Source organism: Clarias gariepinus, chromosome 7 (assembly GCF_024256425.1).
Source record: "Clarias gariepinus isolate MV-2021 ecotype Netherlands chromosome 7, CGAR_prim_01v2, whole genome shotgun sequence".
NCBI lineage: Eukaryota > Metazoa > Chordata > Actinopteri > Siluriformes > Clariidae > Clarias > Clarias gariepinus.
This window is the reverse complement of record NC_071106.1, coordinates 25849088-25864986: the sequence shown is the minus strand read 5'-3', so window position 1 is coordinate 25864986 and position 15899 is coordinate 25849088. Positions and strand designations below refer to the sequence as shown.

The following is a 15899-nucleotide window of genomic DNA, read 5'->3' as shown; positions in this document are numbered from 1 at the left end:
ATTTCGATTGAATCGAATTTTGTAAAGCTTCTTAACGGTAGTAAATGCAGTTCATATGACGGATGGGTTTGTGTCATATAATTGAACCTATCTCCAAGTTTTTTTTACGGTGCAATTGAATGCGATTGCAAAATTTTATACACCTTGACTCATTACGCATATGTGTTTATTTCAAGAATGTTTACTTCACAGCCCCACCACCACGCGCGCGCTCACATGCACGCACGCACGCGCACGCACATACACAAACACACACACACACACACACACACATTCCATCCATTCGTCTAGGAACGTCTGTCGCCTAACTATGGATCGTAGAGGCCAATGGTGACAATTGTACTTATTGCATCAAGTGCAAAAACAAAACTTGAATTGGTTTAAGCATCGCCCATCATATTAATAAAATCTGCCAGGATATAGTGATGAACTGTCAATATGGTTGGGGAAAAATATCTTTAAATAAAGATTAAAGTATCATACAGTATCATACATTGACCGTAGAAATTATTTATTTATTGGAGTAAAAGTATTTTAACACACAATGTGATGAGAACTCATTGGGACTAAACAACTGTGTAGACATAAGAAAACCACTTGTTAGTGAGAGCATAAACATCAGACTTTGAAGCAATAGAAAAGGGTCTTGTGATTTAATGAGTGATGGGCACATAAGGGTAAGAAAGGAAGCACATAAGGTGATGCATCTATTATGCATAGTTGCCACTGTACAAGCATCTGGAGGCAGTGTCATGAACTGGGGTTCCTTAATGCCCATCTTTAGCAGCCTTTTATAGCAATAAAATGTCAGCTGACTACCTGAATGCATTAAATGACCAGGTTACCCTGTTAATGAAAATTTTCTTCCCTAAAGGCACATACAGATTACAGGACTAAGATTATAATAGAGTGGCTCTCAGAGCATGAAAAATCATTTTCAAATATTATAGTATATGTTGTTGTTGTTTTTTGACCAGGCTGTGAATCATTACAAATGAATACGGTAAAAGCACTGGTCAACTCACTTGTTTCTTTTTTTTTTTAATGATTGCCCAAAGTATTAAAGAAAAACTGTATATTTTAAAGCTTTAAATTAATTATTACAAGTTTGTTCAGAAAGTCGCCCTCACTTGAATGGTTTGAATTGATTTTACTTCTGGAATATAAAACTAGTTCGGAAGCTAGCTAATAAATTGAAAATAAAATTAAGTTACAAACTTGTTTAAACATGGTACAGTATCTATCATAAAAATCATTCAGGTATCATATGCACACATGAAACCATAAAACAAATTGTATAAATAGCCCACACGTCAATAAAATAATAACCCAAGAAAACAAGTACTCCCTCCTGCTACTCTAGCAGGTGAGATGATCCCAATCATTCCAATGGTGGTGCTAAAGAGCAAGAGTGTGTATGTGACCCACTTCTCACTGACCTTGAGGCTGCTTTATGCTGTGTGCCCTAAGAATAGCAAACACAATAAGCAGAAAAGCTGCAACCCACATCTGTGCAGAATATTATAAATATATATATATAAATATTGTGATAAAGTATTTAACTGTCCAGAACTAATAGCCTAAAAATGACAAACTTTATTTTCAGTTTAATTAGAGTACAGAAACGCGGAATAACATCAGCTGTGCAGTTTGAAATTATGGAAATTATAAACTTACTTTATGGTAGATTTGTAAGAGAATTTGTAAGTAAACAGTTAAAGAGAACTAAATAAATAAATAAATAAATAAATAAATAACATTACTTTCCGGTATAATCAAATTCTAATGTTCACATTTTCTCTGTACTTCAAAATACAATGTTTGATTTTACTTTCTTGTAGGTAAATTTAATCTTGTTTGTGTCAATATATTAAGTGTTTTTTTTAAGTATTTTATATATTTACAGTATTTTGTACATATACTTACATGTACCTATTTACTCCTAACTATGGGTGGAACGAAATGCTGAGTTTTCTCTCTTGAAATGCTTTGTCTCCTAGATATACAGTAGAAGCATAAATACTGCATTTCCTATTGGACATGCATTTGGGTAGTCCACAAATTGGGAAGGTTAAAGACCAAAAGTTGAGAATGGCGATCACATGGATAAATGCTGCAAGCATGTGCGATTTCCCTTTGGGATTAATAAAGTTATTTGAATCTTGAATCTTGAATCTTGAATCTTGAATGTGCTGCATTAGGCTGTACAAACAAAAGAACCATTTAAAACAGGCATCAAGGTATAACTTTAACTAATAAGTAAGTGTTAATTTCATTATATTTTTATTGTTATGTCAGTAATGTTTAATATAGCTTGAGATTATTCAAAAAATGACCTGACACTGTCTTCATAATGGCTTCCAAACAAAAACAGCATCACCAAATAGGCTAACCGGTCCTAACGATACATGAGTAGGGCTAAACGTGAAATTTACTTTGTGCAATTTACTGTATAGGGCATATGTCTTACTGTGCATTTGTGCATTATACAAACTATTTAGCCTAAAGTAGTTCAATTTTATAACCATATTTACGCTTCTAGTCCAATGCACCGACTGCACCATTCAGCTTGCTACATACAAAGAATTTTGAGATGGCCTTGTTCTTTTTTGTTAAAAGTTCCCTAAAGATACTGGAATAAGGAACGCCATAGATTTTTTTTAGCTTTAGCTGTTAGAAGGAAGGACTTTCCCTTATCAATTACATGATTTGATCTGACACAGATTCAGAAGATGTGTTTAATGTTTGGTGACCATGATATTGAAACACTGACACTCATCATCATCAAATTATCAGCAACTTTCACAACCTGAGTCAGTAAAGTGGTATCTTGAGAAAGAAGCTATATAAAAAATATTCTGTTTTCAGCATAATTAGAACAAATAATGTTCATATGTTGATAAAAATTGTAAGAAAGACACAATATATAGTACAGTATATACGGTAGTAATATTATATGATTGTAGAATAATGCTATATTATAGTAAAAGGAAAATATTTGATTTGATACAAACAATATACAGTACTGTACAGCCAGCAGAAGTGGACTTTTCATATGTGTGGTCGACTGTAGCCACACATTTCTCTGGGATAGGCCCCTGGGATAAGTTTTAGTCAGGTTTTTTTGAGAATTGAAATACTGTGTAAAGTATATGACTGTCCACTGAACTAGTGATATTATGAGGGCTGTTCTGGAAGTAATGCAAAAGTGGACCTAGCTTCTTTTTTCTTGGCAAAAGTGCCTACAATGGGCAAGTGAGCATCAGAACTGGGCCACGGACTATTGGAAGAAGATGACCTGGTCTGATGAATTACATCATGTGGATGACCAGGTGCATGTGTATTGCTTACCTATGGAAGAGATGGCAACAGGATGCACTGCCATTTCTGTGGATGTTACTTAAACATTGTTGCTTAGTGCAGAAACAGTGTTCTATGATGCCAGTGGCCTCTTTCATCAGGATAATCCAAAACATAGCAAAAGTCTGATGATGTATAATGATGAGGTCTAACTTCCTGCATACCTGGTTAATTTCTAATAAGAACGAAGGAGTTGTTTCCCCATGCTAATAATAAATACAATACTATACAATACAATACAATACAATACATATACAGTACCCAGAGTAAGTAGAATAACTAAACAAAGGTACTGATACTAATGGGTTTTTGCAAGGTGCTAATATTTTTGAGAACTAAAATTAGCCTAAATTAGGTTAGCTATCAAATGATAATGAATGAATAATTTTGGTAAATTTCCTTTAACATGTCTGTTACAAACATTAAACCCAACACGAGCAATAGAGAAGTTCAGCGAACAAAACTACTATTATTTTCACTGCTATTACAGACAGAAGTACATTTTACTGTACTTTGGGATGAAGTTTGTTTTGTATTTTTTCGCTTTTTTTTTTTGACAATTCAGCAAAGGTGCTGCAAGACACAACTGGACTAACAGGGGCAGACAGATAGGTTAAACACAAAGCCCCACACACTAGGAACAGTGATAGAATCTCTCTCTTGTTCGCTCTCAAAACATCGTTTACATGGATATTGTATATAATTTGTATCTGTAATCTGTTCAGTTCACCAGCCCCCCCAAAAAAGTGCTTTTAAAGAATCTTAACCTGTCTCTTTAATCTAGAAATACCTCAGTCACAGGCTACTTTACCAGATTTTCTCTTCACATTGTGTTGCAGCTCTTCCGCCATCATCCTGTTTTCTGAATTTGCCTGTGACTCTGACTCCGCCTGTTTGACCTGTCTGCCTGCCTGTAAATCTGACCCTTTCTGTTTTTGGACCAGTTTTCAGCCTGCTGCCATAATGTACCTTTATTACCTTTTTAACTTTTAACTGTCACTGTGCAAAGTACTTGAGCAAATGCAATTCATTTAGCATCTAGCCAGAAGTGCATGAGTTTTAATTTCCAGTGAATTTATAATAAATAAGAAATGTAGTAAAATAAGCGGATCGGTGAAGAGAGACACTTCTGGAACATTTCATTAAGGTGCTGTGGCACACCTGGTGGAAATACAGTCGGTGAGTAAAATGGAAGCAGTTTACTCCAGTGACTGCAACGCAAACAGAATGCACCACTTCTACTCCCGGGGGGTAAATCCAGGATAGGAAATGATATAGCCTGCCCAGTCTCACCAGTTTTTAGCCCTTCAGCCTCAAGCCTCTTACACAACACCTCCTGTATACAAGAAGACTTAAGTTACTCATTCCTGCTTAAATGTTCCTGTATTACCTTTATACCCAATTTTACAGTAAACAAACAAAAAAAACCATCTTGCCTGGTGTCCTTGGCATTTTGGTCCATTGCGGGTAAAACCATTAAAGTGGGAGAACAAAGTTGATGTTAAGCTATTTTAAACTATTTTAAATCTGAAATAATTGTTCATGCGATGGGAATCGTACTGGAAATTGAAACCTAGTAAAGATCAGCATCATCAGACTTTTAGTTAGTTTAAAATGTAGAAATTTAAGACAAAACCTTGGCCTTAGAGATTAGGAAAAGACCAAACCTATCGATTGAACATGGATAATTTGTGCAGGTTACATTTCTTTAACCACGGCATCCTTATGGCAAAAGCTGGACTGGGACAAAAATTGGCCCTGGCATTTTATGCCTATACCCATCAGTATACCATTTTTGCATTCCCCTGAAATATGCATATCTTCTGTACTACATATTAGGAGACCAAAATAGCATCGCAGATAGCTATCCTTGCATTTATTTTGCCTTTTCTTGCTACATCTGTCGTTTTATTGGATATCTTGGTAAAGAAAATATCCTTGGTTTTGGCCATACAGTGGGAAGTTCTCTGTCCACTGTTTTAGGAGACTGAGATGGTGAAACTGTAATAAATTGCTTCTAACCATTTGTCTTATCTCAGATAAACCTACTGTAAATAGCTCCTTGTCATTTTATCATATTTACAGCAGAGTACCCCCTTAAAGAGCCAGGATTGCCATTTTTGTGCTTTTTGACAAACTCTTTTCTTGTAAATTGTGCCAAGATGTGGAGACTGTTAATTACTCCCACTTGGTCAAGCATGTGCCTCATGGTTTCATCACAACTGTTCCAGAGAAAACCTCAAAGGAATCCCTGAATCCATCCATGATTGAAGGGGTGGAGACAGCAAGTTTCATGTCTGTAGAACATGTGGTTGGGCCTGCGTGACCAGTTTCAGCAAACAAGAATATTAATAATAAGAATTCTAATGAAACCAATATGGTTATAAGCCCGCCACAAGAAATAATTATAGAGAGATAACGTGAATGGAAATACTTATCACATTTTAGGATGATAGATTAGTCCTTCCTTAAATGGCTAAATGTAAAATGAAACTCTATGCCCCAAACTTTTCAAACATCTTTCAAACCATTTACTGGACATGTCCTTTGGTAAATCTATAGGATCAACTATAAATTACACCTATTTAAGTTAACCAACTCTTTTTTAATTAATTCCTGTGTTAACAAATTACTTAACAAAAAATATTGTTTACAAATCTCAATCTGAGATTTGAAATAGTCTAACATCAATGTTATGTTGCAATGGTTGCAAAAAGTAGGTTTTCTGGTATTTTAAACCATATTGTACACATATGGTTACATAAATGTGCTAAACAAACGGTACCCAGTAGTGACCAATTTTAATGAATGTGTTACTACTGGTTCCCTAGTTCACATTACTTCATTGTTAATATTGTCACATGCTTGCTGAATCCTGATTGGTCAGTAATCATCAAAATACACTTACACTTAATGAGAATCAACCTTTTAAATATATAAACCCCACCCGTGCAACGAATCTTCTAAAATGCTTTCATAGTTTTGTGAAAATCTATCAAATCACACAAGTATTTATGATTAATTGGCCTGTTGGTGGCAGTATTGCTTACATATTGCTTAAAGGTTTTAAAGAAATTGAAGAAAAATGGTGTCCAATAAAGATAACGCCAAGCATAAACTAAGAATGGTGGATTTTGTAGATCTGTAGAAATTAACTTAACTTTTCCTATAACAATGGTAAGACCCATAATGATATCTTGTCATGCAGGTTTGTCACAAACATATTACAGCAGTTAGTTTGATTTATGCACATACATGTTGTTACTATTCCTTATATGAATCTATGCATGTAGCCATTGTCCCAACACAGTAATATCTGTAATGCCAACAAATGTTCTTTTATTTAAATGACATAATACACTTATAAAAGCAAAAATACAATAAACAGTAGTCAATTCAATGAGTCACATTTTCTTCACAACTTTTAGTTAAAAATCTAAAAATACATTTTTTTTTATTTGCAGGATTGTAAAACTTTATATTTAAAAAGTAGCACACTAAAATAGTCACTGTAGCAAATTTATCAGGTCAGCCCATTTCCTTATACAACGTTTGCAAACAAATCAAACACAATACACCAAAGGGAAATGAGATCCTGGTATATTCCATAGAGATTTAAACTTGTTCCATCAATTCTTTATGTGTTTTGCACAATATAACCATAACAATTATTAATAACTGTAATATAACAATTCATGGAACAGATTTATCTATAAAAAGCTTCACTTAACATCTACATCATCAATGCAATGAGAATTAACAGTGAACAGTAGATACTGTACATAGTTAAGAAAACACAAGATAAACATTTAATACTCAGTAAGATGCATAATGTGGAGCAGCACGAGTTGGCTGTTTAGCCAATATATGAACTGATTATGCTGGTGACTATGGAAAGTCAAGATTGCATTTGCAAGAGTCCTGAAGTGTGCATTATAACTGTCTAAAAGGCACCTAAAAAATCTGTTAGAGCTGGATTAAAAGTTTCAGTGCACTCAGAATGTAAATACAATCAAACAAAGTCAACTGGCATCTTGTTTATATGATATTGAACATGGATAATAATAAAAAAAAAAACTATTGCATAAAATGCATACACATGCAGTAATGTAGCAAATGTGACTGTTTAACAAACAAGATTTGGAACGTCCCAACAGTGTTTTCATGAAACAGCTATAATTGCCCTCATACATTTATAAAAATGTCTTCAGTTTTCCCAAAGCAAATAAAATCTTGGTAATGTGCTGGTAAACAAAAAATATAAAAAACAAATATGTGAAACTTGTGTGTTTGAAAAGTAATAATTGTAGATTTTGGCAGCACCAGCTTTTCAGTCATACAGGAATTCACCGTAAGCTGCTGTTGAGTTTGGTCCACTCAAAAATGTCCTGCTCGCATACAATGTCTGTGTTGATAAGCAGGTAGCGGTCACCAACACAAAAGTGCTTTTGACAGGCTGCACATTTAAAACACTCAAGGTGGTAAACTTTGTCACGGACCCGCATTGTCATTTCAAATGCCCGGATCCTCTTCTCACAGGAAGCGCAGAGCCCATCCTGACCAAACAGTCTACAAAGGAAAGAGGACATCTGATTGAGTTAAACATTCAAGTGGGCAGAATGATTAGTGTAAAAGCTAAATGACACAAGTGGAATATACTGTGTGCATATGGGTCAGTGACAGTTAAGAGTGGTGAAAAATATTTAAATAAGTTTTTTTAAGTATGCATCAAGTTGGTTAAAATGTAAATTTTTTTATTTACTGTATGTTGGTTTTATGTAATTTGAGATCATATTTGTACTATAAAAAAAAACGATTGAATGTGCTTGAAAATGTCAAGTGGTGTAGACAAAAAAAGAATAATTTACTGTAATAGTTTATCCAAGCAGGGTCATGCAAGTGTACAAAAAAAAAAAATCTGAAATATACTTTTTATACTCCATCAGAACAACATGAAATAAAAAAGGGCTGGAAATGATCACATTTTCGTAAAAAATACTGGTTAAACCATTTAAACCACCTGACAGTTTTACATATATTTATATATGTAAATAATCATACATATATAAAGGAAGTTGAAGGTACTATCAACTAATATTAAAAATAACTGCTATATTTATGTCCCTATTTAGGATGGAGGCACTTGTGGCTGTAGCCTTTTATTCTGCTTTTTTTTTTTTTTTTACTACAATTGCCTTTTTTTGAAGGTGGTGAGGTCCATCCAATTGGTGCAGTTTGGCTATTTTCCCCAGCGCTCAAATACACAATTATTATTATTATTTTTTTAACAACAGGTATTTACGGCCAGAACAGAGTATTGGTGCTAAAAGTGTTGAACCTAGATGAAAAAGTGAATTTTCAGATACGATCACATAACACCACTTTTTCATGATACTTAATGCTTCTTATATTTCGGAAAAAATTTGCTAAATACAGTTTCATGCACTTTTATGTAGTGTCCGCAACTTTAATGATCCTAATTGTCATTCAGATGAAACTTGGCAAATTCAGATTTCACGTGATTACAAAAACCTTAGTGTGTATTATTCCAAAATGTAAAATTAAGATATTGCAACATGAATTTGGCATGGTTAGACACTAAATATATTTTGCTTTTCAAATTTTTACCAAAAACCGTCTCATGTCTAGCACTAAGGTAGCCCTGGATTTTTTAATGATACGCGTGTTGATAATTATTCGGCAGATTATTTGGCCTGCTTTGAGACAATGACCCTGCTTTGAGACAATGATCATTGTTAAAAGCGTTATATAAATAAAAAAAATAAAAATAAATTACGAAAAGCTATTTTAACTGAATAAACTTTGAATAACTATGAATAAACTAATTTTGCATGGAATTCTTTAATTTTAGCAACAATTTTTACAGGTCATATGCTTTTAAAAGCTTACACCAATTTTAGTATAAATACACTAAAAATACACGAAATATGAATAATCTGCATTTTTAAATAATGATTGTTTGAAGTGAGACAGTATAATGCTGAAAATGGCCATTTTTGGGTCACATATAAAATCATCTCTCCAAAACCCCTGAAGTTAGCAAAGAGACAAAAGCAAAAATTATTCACTTTCATGTTGCAAAAACTTTAGAAGTAGCTATTTTATGTTACAGATACCCTTAAACGATTGAACAAATTGAAATCATAAATATTCTGTATATTAAAGTCCAGTAATACAAAGTTGAAGTCAGTCGCTTCAATATTTAGTCCTTTATTAAAGAAATTTACACACACTCAGGAGCAGAGTTAAGTGTTTACAAGCACCAAATCTCTTCTGTAAATATACTGTACACAAGTAATTTTATTAAAAAGAAATTTTATTTGAATTGAACTTCAAACCACTTAATATTTCGACATTATCCTCATAAACAATGTTCCCACATTTACCTTAGGTAGTCTCTTCGACACAGCTTCCTACCAAGCTTGTAATACAATCTTCGCCCAACCTCACCCAGCCGGCAACCGCAAAGGTCACAGCTCAGGCAGTCCTCATGCCAGTACTGCTCTATGGCCTTCAGGAAAAAACGGTCTCCAATACTTTGCTGACAACCACCACACGTTAGCATTGATGGAGACACCTGGAGAACTTCATCCACTAGTTCCCTATGAAAGCAGACAAAAAAAATGTACGTTATAGTTTCCTCGTCTTAATTGCCATGTAAGCTGTAAAAGCTTTCTAATAATAAGCCTCCATTAGCATTCATCACCCAAATCACTGTTTTTTTTATTTTTTATTATTTAAACAGCAAGGTTTTTTTTTTATTGCTTGATCCAACTGCAAGGTAAAGTGGATTTTCTATGTATATATTTTTGCGATTAGTATGTTATAATCTGGTTGGCTTTCATTGGTCAGGTTTAGGCTCAGAAATGTTATGTGGCAATAAAATGACTTCAGCTGATTACCTGAATGTACAGAATGACCAATGGAGTTTTTCTTCCTTAATGGGACAGACATATTCCAGGACTCAAATTGTGAAAGAGATGGAGTATAAGTAATCATTTTTACATTTTAATTGGCAGTTTACAGTACACTGTAATCCAAGTTAAAGATTAAATCTCATCTATTGCAATGTTTTTGGACAGGCAGTCTAAAAATATTGTTCAAAAGCAATAATAGGCTTCTCGCCTGTCACAATGCCCAAACCCCAGCCACTGGATGCTCTGCTGGTCCCAAGCATATTCTTTGACGACAGTCAGAATTAACTAACCGCGACTGGCCGAGCTGGCAACCGATAGATAGCGATTGACAGTGTAATTAACAGGATGATTTAACAATTGTATCATGCCTACAAAATATTAGATTGCAACAACATGCAGTAATGTCCTTTCTGCTTATATAACCAGATCTGCCGATAATATATTTAAAAACACAAAGTGCACACATTGAAGTAAACTCAGATGTTTTTAGATAACTCAAAATAGCATTTTTTTCTCCCCCCAAAAAACTGATATGTTGACTGACATTTCAATCTGGAGCAATCCATGTACAGTAGATATTTTAAACACTTTAATATGAACTGATCCCTCCTGAAAGCCCCATCCCCTCCACCCTCCTCTTAACTTGTGAGAGTAGCTTGCTTTCAACAAAAAGGGAATATTTTAAATTTGAACTTATTTTACATAAAATGTATTAAAATATGGCTGACTTAAGAATCAGACATAGCTACATAGCATTAGCTCAAAGGTAGAAACTGTCATTTACACTATCAGTTAAATGTGACCCAATTCCGTTTTTTTGCTCATATGTGACACAATATCAGATATGTTCTATGTCCATGTAAACAGGAAAAAAAGGCATTCATTCCGATATTTCAAGATCGGTTTCAGGCCTCATTCATATGAGGAAAAAAAATCAGATATGTGTTAATGTGACTGTCGCGTTAACAGACAGATCGAATTTCCTGAGTGATTGTGTTCTGTACGTCATTAAAACGGCGACTTCTTTGCGGTTTAATGGCGTAATGTTATTCTCCAGTGGAAGCGTGTGTGGAATGATAACATCGCAGGTGACATGGAAAAGAAAAAAGCCCCCCGCCTTGTGTTAATGCTTATGTAGGCTAAATAAAATTTAGTAATCAGTATTTGATGAATAAAGCATATGCACAGGCTGCAATTTTGCAGTTTTTTTCTCCTCCCCAGTTTCAAAACCATGGTGACGTTTTGCAAACTTTTCATATTTCGCAGAGCTAGTGTCAAGCATATTTCACCTTCGTCCATCTTGGCTAGTGTGTAGCGCAAGAACCTTCCTTCAAGTATGCGCGATTTTTCAGATGGTATGGCAAGTGTAAACACTTGAATCGGATATGGGTCATTGTTAAAAGAACGTGTAAACAGACGGCCAAAAAAATCAGATGTAGGCAACAAATCAGAATTGGGCATCGAGACCTGCAGTGTAAATAAGACTTTAGACAGCTGAAAACACGTCTGGATGAGGAATGCTGCACTTTAGTCCTACAGTATTAAACATTACCTAGACAAGCCAGTTCTCCAGAACACTACATTCTTTAGCTATACATAAACTGTAGACAGTAGCAATCATACCTGCAACGCAGGGCATTAATACACTTGCACTGAAGAAAATAAGTTAAATGCAGTAGCTAATCATGGAGGTAATGCAAAAAAACTATTGGTATAATGTGTAGCCAAATCACTAAACTTGACTGGTATGGTTTATTGGTATTAGATTTATAAACTCTCATCTATACTACTTTATCCTGTAAACAAGGTTGTGAGAGGCGTTAAGTCTATTCCTGGAGACTTGGGGCACAAGGTGAGGTACACACACACTAGGGCAATCTGGGAACGCAAATTAGCCTAATTTGCCTGTCTTCGGGCTGTGGGAGAAAACCCTCCAAGCACGGGAAGAATATGCAAACTTCATGCACACAGACCAGGGGCGGGAATCAAACCACTGGAAACACTGTTATAATAAACAAATTACTTTCATTTTATTTAAGTGGCAGCATGCAAGTTACAAGTGGTGTAGTGGTTAGCACTGTTGCCTTGCACCTCTAGGGCCCGGGTTCAGTTCCCAGCCAGGCTAATTCTATTAGCTATGAACAGTAGGCTAAGTGGAAAGGTGAAGACTAGGACAATAGTTTAGGGCTGGTGAATGTGGTATGTAATAGTTTGGGAAATTCTGGGCCTGTTAATACCAATCAATTACTGTTTGAATGTGTACAGCTTGTTGAACTTTTTCTGACAATGTGCATCCCTATACGGCCATAATTTAATAACTACCAGCATGATACTGCACCATGCATCCATACATATACAGCATTAGGCATTCCACAATTAAATAATTTGTGCTTTATACATTATACATTACACAAAAATACACACACGCGTGTCTAGCATGTGTCTGTGGGTCATATTTCAATTGACAACTGTGCGTTAAGTGGAAGAAAGTAGTTGGATCCAATTCCAACAAATGGACTAGTGATGTGACAGAACTCTAAATTAATTACTATTAGAGTGAATACTAGTAAAATAGGACTCTTGCATTTAGATATTAGTTTCTAAAGCTATTGATTAGTTAATCGGAGGGCTGTTTGCCACTTATGTACAAAGGGTGTTAAGGTCAAACCTGGGTCCTGGCCCTAATTTCGTGAACGCCTAATCTAATCTAGATGTCTTTGGACTGTGGGAGGAAACCCACCAAGCACAGGAAGACCATGCAAACTCCATCACATAGACACGAGACGGAAAATGAACCCTTAGTTGAGAGGGGTCGCCTTGAACCTCCTGTTATTCCAGTCCAGATTTGACTTGAACGCCTCTCGTATTTTGTGTGTTATATCCAAACAAAAAAAAAACAAACAAATAATTGATAATTGAATATATAAAAATATGTAACATTCGATCAAATGGTTTGAAGAGGCATCATTCCATCTCTGCTTGGTTTTTTCTTATTTAAATTTAATACAGAATGTGCAAAAGAGAACCTAAGCTTTCTGAAACCATGTGGTGTTACAAGATTACAGCAAAAAGTGGCAGAACATAAGATTAACAAAACTGTCGCACTTGACCGATGTTCACCCTACAGGTTACTACAGGTTAGTCAGGGCGACTCAATTATTCTCTCAGTCTCATTAATGACATACAACACGCAGTGAGAAGAGCCTACATTCACACTATCTCTCCTTATTCCCTTAAACTATTCATGTGGACTGAAAGAATTCCAACCCAAGCAATTCCGAATCATTGCGCTATTAGTTCGCGTTGTATAGACAGAGAAGCCTGGTGAGACGACACACATTAGGAAGGAGATTTCTGGATTTAAAAAAAAAAGCCACTCACTCGTTGACGTCCATGGTCTTCCTCTCAACTGTAGATGCCATGCTGGTCGGAGTGCTTTCCAGGTCGAGCAGGACACACTACAGTGGATTTGGAGGTGACACTTCAGAGAGGAAACGCTCACACGTCGGTTGTACTTGTACTTCTGGCTAACACAGACACACACACACACACACACACACACTAACACTCAACCGAAATGTGGGTAAAGACGAATGCACCTGCGCGCGGGCCCGCTATCTCTCAGCTCGTCTACAGCCTGCTGTAAAACCCGCACATTTCCAAGTGACACGCTTCAACGTCCCGGAGATGAACAGACGGGTGCGGAACAAAAGTCAAAAACACTGGCGTAGACGCGCTGTCAAGGGAAAAATAACCCCGCGTTAATCCGAACTACTGTAATAAAGTCGCAGCCTTATGAATCCTCTAAGTCATGCATCGTGCCCAGCGCTCGGCGTTTTCCTGTCGTGTGCTCCAACTACAAGCGGAACTTGAGTCCCTTGGTTTTTGTACTGCAGGTATTTTTATGAAGCCCCGCCCACCAGGCTATTCTGCTTTCGTTTCCCACTTCCTGCTCACGACAGCTCGACAGTGAGAACAGACGGAGCGCTTTTACAAGGAAGCGAAGAGCAATTCAGTCACAATCGCACCACAATGCTTCAGATGTAAGATAAGAAGGTTATATGCAACTTTTGCGAAACATCGAGGGGTTCATCTGTTGTTTGTTTTACAAAACAATACAATGTGATATTTAAAATGTGCTGTTTCCAGACTACGCACTGACATGTTATTAAAAATATATATCTTTACTAAAATTTAATATCCAAAGGTGTATAATATCATGACCTTCCAACAGACAATGGCAAGCTATTTTTTTTACCTCGTTATTTAGCACTGTTAAAGGTGTCGTATAATTACCTTTAATTCAACCTTTACCTTTTATTTACCAATAATTAATTACTTATATTAGCTTATGAAATACACCTGACTCATCTGTCACTACTGGGTTTTAGGTTTACTGCAAGTCATTCACTGGTTAAAGCATTGGACTGCGGTTCGGAAGGTACCAGGTTCAAACCCCACTACCACCCAGTTGCCACTGTTGGGCCCCTAAATGAGTACCTTAACCCTCAACTGCTCAGTGTAATGAGATAAAAATGTAAGTCACTCTGGATAAGGGTATCTGCCCAATAAATATGTAAATGTAAGTCATGTCTCGCCTGTCATGTGGAAGGCCTGAGTTTGATTCCCAGCCAGTGCCCAAATGGCAGCCACTGGATGCAGTGCCAATCCCAAGCCCGGATGAAATGGGAGGGTTGCGTCAGGCCTGGCGTCTGGCGTAAAACCCTGTACCAAGCTTCTGCAAGGTCCGCTGTGGTGACCCCATGCCGAGAGCAGCCGAAAGACTAACAACAAATAGAGTCAGCCCAAATTTAAAAAAATATATTATGTATATTTTATTAATCAAAATATACTTTATATCAATACATTTAGTATTACAATATTTATATGAATAAAAAGTTTTTTTTTTTAATCCTGAAGTGTGTATATATTTTTTGGTTTTGTTTTATATATAATAATAATATCAAAATAATGTTTGGTGTCTTAAAACTACTTAATGCTTTATGATCTAGTAATTAGACACTTTACAGACTTTTCTGCCTAATATTGTTGAAAAAAAAATCTTATCTGCCAGGTTCATTAAAGGAGAAAAGCAACTGAACATTGAGATAAAATGAAAAAAAAAAAATGCCAGTGTGCTTTGACCACTCCCATTTCCTCAGGGGGCATTATACAGCCTGTAGCCAGCACAGAGATAACAGAATATCCATATTTATTTAGTATAAAAACTGCAGCAAGACAGATAATTCAGAACTAACTCACATAAAAAGAAAGAAACGTTGTTTGTGAATTCTCCACCAAGAAATTGTTTGTTTTCACAAAAAAATATAGATTTACATAGTACAAAATATAGTACATGTACTGTAGCTAAGAATATTTTAAGTATTTGTTTTATGAGTGCATTTTAATTAATTAAATGAGAACTACACATAAATACTCTTACTGCTTACTGTTCACTTACTCACTGTCTATACCGCTTTATCCTGTATACCGGGGTGCCGCGGAGCGGGGGGGTTGGTTGCCGGGGGGCCTGGAGCCTATCTCAGGAGACTTAAGGAATGAGGATGGGGTGCTAATCCATCACACACAGAAACACACTCA

The 15899-nt window shown here is 35.8% G+C and overlaps 1 protein-coding gene across 1 annotated transcript; it reads right to left on the bottom strand.

Annotated features, from left to right (window-relative positions):
• Positions 1 to 6673: 6673 nt before the first annotated feature.
• Positions 6674 to 14190, bottom strand: lmo2 (LIM domain only 2 (rhombotin-like 1)). Its single transcript, XM_053501162.1, has 4 exons — positions 13898 to 14190; positions 13680 to 13756; positions 9768 to 9983; positions 6674 to 7929 (listed from the first exon to the last, which is right to left on the bottom strand). Exons 2-4 carry the CDS (start codon positions 13718 to 13720, stop codon positions 7707 to 7709), a joined length of 480 nt encoding a protein of 159 aa, XP_053357137.1. The 5' UTR covers positions 13721 to 13756; positions 13898 to 14190; the 3' UTR covers positions 6674 to 7706.
• Between the last annotated feature and the right edge of the window lie 1709 nt (positions 14191 to 15899).